Source organism: Sinocyclocheilus anshuiensis, unplaced genomic scaffold (genome assembly GCF_001515605.1).
Source record: "Sinocyclocheilus anshuiensis isolate Anshui unplaced genomic scaffold, SAMN03320099.WGS_v1.1 scaffold278, whole genome shotgun sequence".
Taxonomy (NCBI): Eukaryota; Metazoa; Chordata; class Actinopteri; order Cypriniformes; family Cyprinidae; genus Sinocyclocheilus; species Sinocyclocheilus anshuiensis.
Window position 1 is genome coordinate 1,495,192 of NW_015546072.1, and position 4,110 is coordinate 1,499,301.

Below are 4,110 nucleotides of genomic sequence, written 5' to 3' on the forward strand. Positions count from 1 at the left end.
TCTTACAGGTTTGGAACAACATGAGGGTGAGTAATTAATGACAGAATTTTCATTTTTGGGTGAAATACCCCTTTAATGCACGGCGACCTCTGAGCTTCTGCTGTTAACAATAACAGTAACAAACAAGAATACTACAGTAATAAAATACTACTAAAAATAATACAATTAAATGACTACAATAGTAAAAATACTAGTATTATTTTATATAAATTATACTATAAAAAAATAAAACTTAAAACTTTAATTCAGACTAAAATTGAGTTTAAATTTTTTATATATATGCGCATAATATATATATATATATATATATATATATATATATATATATATATATATATATATATATATACACACACACAGTAAATCAAGTACCTGTGCACGCCATTGTTGTTGTCTTGTTTCCTCTCAGACGCGCTGCAATGGTGATCCTGCGCGCAATTCTCAAAACATCCACCGATATCCGATTATTGTAAAATGCTTAAATATCGGTAAAAATATCGGTAAATCGATATATCGGTCGATCTCTAAACGTCATCGCCCAAAAACCCGCACAATTTTCAAAATATTACTGTTATTGTGTCATGAAATGGAGTTTTAAGAGTTTTTCAGGCGAGAATGTAGTTGTTTAACACTAAAATCTGTGGTTTATTTATAAAGATAGCACCTTTATTTTTACAAGCAAAAACAGTCCAAAACAGTTCTAAATAAATATGTCCGTGAATTTTGATTTAAGAGGACAACAGGGGGTGTATTTTTTTTTTTCCACTGGAAGAATTATGGACCCACAGATTTTAGCTTTGTGTGGATTACTTGTGGAATATTGTGATGTTTTTATCAGCTGTTTGACTCTCATTCTGACGGCACCCATTCACTGCAGAGGATCCACTGATGAGCAAGTGATGTAATGCTAAATTTCTTCAAAATCTTTTCTGATGAAGAAACAAACTCAACTACATTTTTGATGGCCTGAGGGTCATTTTTGTGGCATCAATTTTCATTTTTGGGCAAACGATTCCTTTAAATTTTGGTCTGTTTTTCACATAAAACTATTGTATGACTTGGAAAATCTTGGAATATAATGCACAAGTCATATGAACGATAATAGCTTTCATGATACTATCATGGTGCTTTTTATAAAGCAGTTTGGACTGGGCCATCACAACTTCAGAAAACACGATTTTCATTGCTCATACCAAGAATAGAGTATACAGCCAAACAGTATGACCGCGCCGACGCCCGTCACTATGTTTGTGTCGCTTTGCAGTCCTGATTTGTAGGGAAAGACGCAGACCGTGACATTTTTTCCATTTCGCTCCACCACTGAAAGAGAAAGAGCACAGGACGAATTTTAATAAGGGTGTGGGAAATAACTGCACAAGTCTGGTGGGTTGAAGTGCATTATTGGGGCTACTGTAGCCTCAGTTTACAGCTCTGTCCACACACAAGCTACAGTTTGAGACACTAAGGAAACCACAGACCACACTGTGAGACACACCCAGGACAGGCTGAGAGATGCTGTGTTTGAGTGAGAGACGTACTCACTTTCAACGGGTTTGCTGGCGAGTGCGGAGAAGGTGAGGTACATGACGTAGACGGAGATGATCGCGGACTGCAGCAGACCTGAGGTGGGCTGGACTGTGTGCAGAAGAGAACAAAACATCAGATGTGTTAGTAAAAAGCAGCATATAAACTGATCTGGCCATGTCTGTTTGCGAGTTTATGCTTCATACATCACGCTTCTTTATTAAATTAACTATGTACACTACCATTCAAAAGTTTGAGGTCAGTATGATTTTTTAACGATGGTCTCTTATGCTCACCAAGGCTACATTTGTTTGCACAAAAATACAGTAAAAACAGTAATATTGTGTTTCTTTTACCATTTAAATTATCTTTAGTATTCTGATATATTTTAAAATGTAACTTATTATTGTAAAGGTAAAATTCTAGTCTTCAGTGTCACATCATATATGTGACCCTGGACCACAAAACCAGTCTTAAGTCGCTGGGGTATATTTGTAGCAATAGGCAACAATAAATTGTATGGGTCAAAATTATCGATTTTTCTTTTATGCCAAAAATCATTAGGATATTAAGAAAAGATTATGTTCCATGAAGATATTTTGTAAATTTCCTACTGTAAATATATTAAAACTTAATTTTTGATTAGTAATATGCATTGCTAAGAACTTCATTTAGACCGCTTTAAAGGCGATTTTCTCAATATTTAGATTTTTTGGCACCCTCAGATTCCAGATTTTCAAATAATTGTATCTCGGCCAAATATTGTCCTATCTCAACAACCCATACATTAATGGAAAGCTTATTTATTCAGATGATGTTTTATTTTTTTCTGGTGATGTATAAATCTCAATTTCGAAAAACTGACCATTATGACTGCTTTTGTGGTCCAGGGTCACATATGCAGATTTGGTGCTCAAGAAACATTTTCTATTATTATCAATGTTGAAAAAAGTTGAGCTGTTTTTTCCCCCCAGAAAGTTCAAAAGAACAATGTATTTTACTTAAATTACTTGCTAAAACAATTTCACCTCAAACTTTGTTCTGTTTAGTGAGAATCCATGATAAAACTCTACTCCTCAACTCTCCAGCTTGCTCATACATGGGAAAAGCTCCAGGCACTATGAATAAATTTGTTTGCCTTACATCAAACAAACATCTGTTTGTTAGTATAAAATGTAGGTCAGTGAAGTCTTTGTAAACTCACAGGTCTGAATGCAGGGTGAGATAGCCAGCAGAGACACAACTAAGCAGAGGCCGCTGTTGACACCCAGGAAGAGCTTGTTGAGGAAGCAGGCCTCTGGGTCCGTGTAGAACATGATCATAAACACCAAGGCTCCCACTGCCACAGAGAACAGCACCAGTGTGACCAGAGCCAGCGCTGCATACCAGATTTTATTAAACTTGACTCCTGAGCTCCTGTGGAGGGACACAGTGGAGACGGTTCAAAGGAATGCTCTGGGTTCAATACAACTTCAGCTTTTATGGCATGATGTCGATAATTTCGTCCCTCTGTCCACCCAAAAATGCAGTTGCAAGAAAATGCATAAACACTCATGGGGATAGGAAAAGAATATAAAAAATATAATAAATATAATAAAAAAAAATTATAGTTTCTAAACAAAGATTAGACTGGCCTAATGACTTTTATGAAATTTTTCAACTTCATTGTCACAATAATATCAACCTTATAAAAAAATAATAAAAGCAACTTTCATGATACATGCAAGGACTCCAGAGAGAGACGTGACTTAACTATCTGTAAAGCACTCTTTTTATAGAGAAAACTCCACTAAGCAGAATTTCTGTGCAAATACATAACCAGATGATCTACCTAGACAATTTAAACATCTCAAATAATGAACATTAATTCATATGCGTAACTTTTTGGTAGACTTTCACTTTCCAGTTTGTTAACATTAGTTAACACAAAAAGTATCACCAACTAACAATGAACTAGGGCTGCACGATTATGACAAAAATCATAATTGTCGATTATTCCCTTGAAATTGTAATTACGATTATTAATTATGATTATCACAATTTACATTGAATGATGTTTATACCATTGTTTGATGCAACTGCATGCCGTATTTTTATATGAAAATAAACAAGCTGAAAACACTCTAATTGAAAAACCTTTAGTGCTTTTCTACAGTATTAAGCCTCAAATGTCAAATATACATCGGATTGGTTTCTTCTTTAAAATGATAAAAAAAGTACAAATATAAATAGTATTATAATGTTATACTAAAACTAAAACAATGGAAAAACCCTTAAGATTTTATTTATTTATTTAATGTTTTATTTGTTAGGGACAATCAACCCAGAACATTCCTTTCATGAGCCAAAAGCTCTTCATTGCAGACATTCTATCAGATCCACATCTCAAATCTAGGTAGTGGTAGTCATAGAGAGTTTTGACTATCAACGTAAGGTCTGGTCTACAATCCAACCCAGCCTTCGGGCCAACAGGTAACACAAACAGCCACAAACTTTCTTTTAGGGTAGGGTAAATCTGAAATCAGTTAATACCAAGACCACTGCAATATACAGATGTGCTCAAAAATATATATGCTTAAAAATGAT

The 4,110-nt window shown here is 34.6% G+C and overlaps 1 protein-coding gene across 1 annotated transcript in view; it reads right to left on the reverse strand.

The window, feature by feature from the left end:
• The window catches only part of LOC107699732 (serine incorporator 5), a 45,451-nt gene that overhangs the window by 12,005 nt on the left and 29,336 nt on the right, over positions 1-4,110 (reverse strand). Inside the window, exons 6-8 of the mRNA XM_016501074.1 lie at positions 2,729-2,940; positions 1,543-1,635; positions 1,194-1,320 (exon numbers count right to left, since the gene is read on the reverse strand). Of these exons, the coding sequence (XP_016356560.1) occupies positions 1,194-1,320; positions 1,543-1,635; positions 2,729-2,940 (432 nt within the window). The remainder of the gene's footprint in view (positions 1-1,193; positions 1,321-1,542; positions 1,636-2,728; positions 2,941-4,110) is intronic.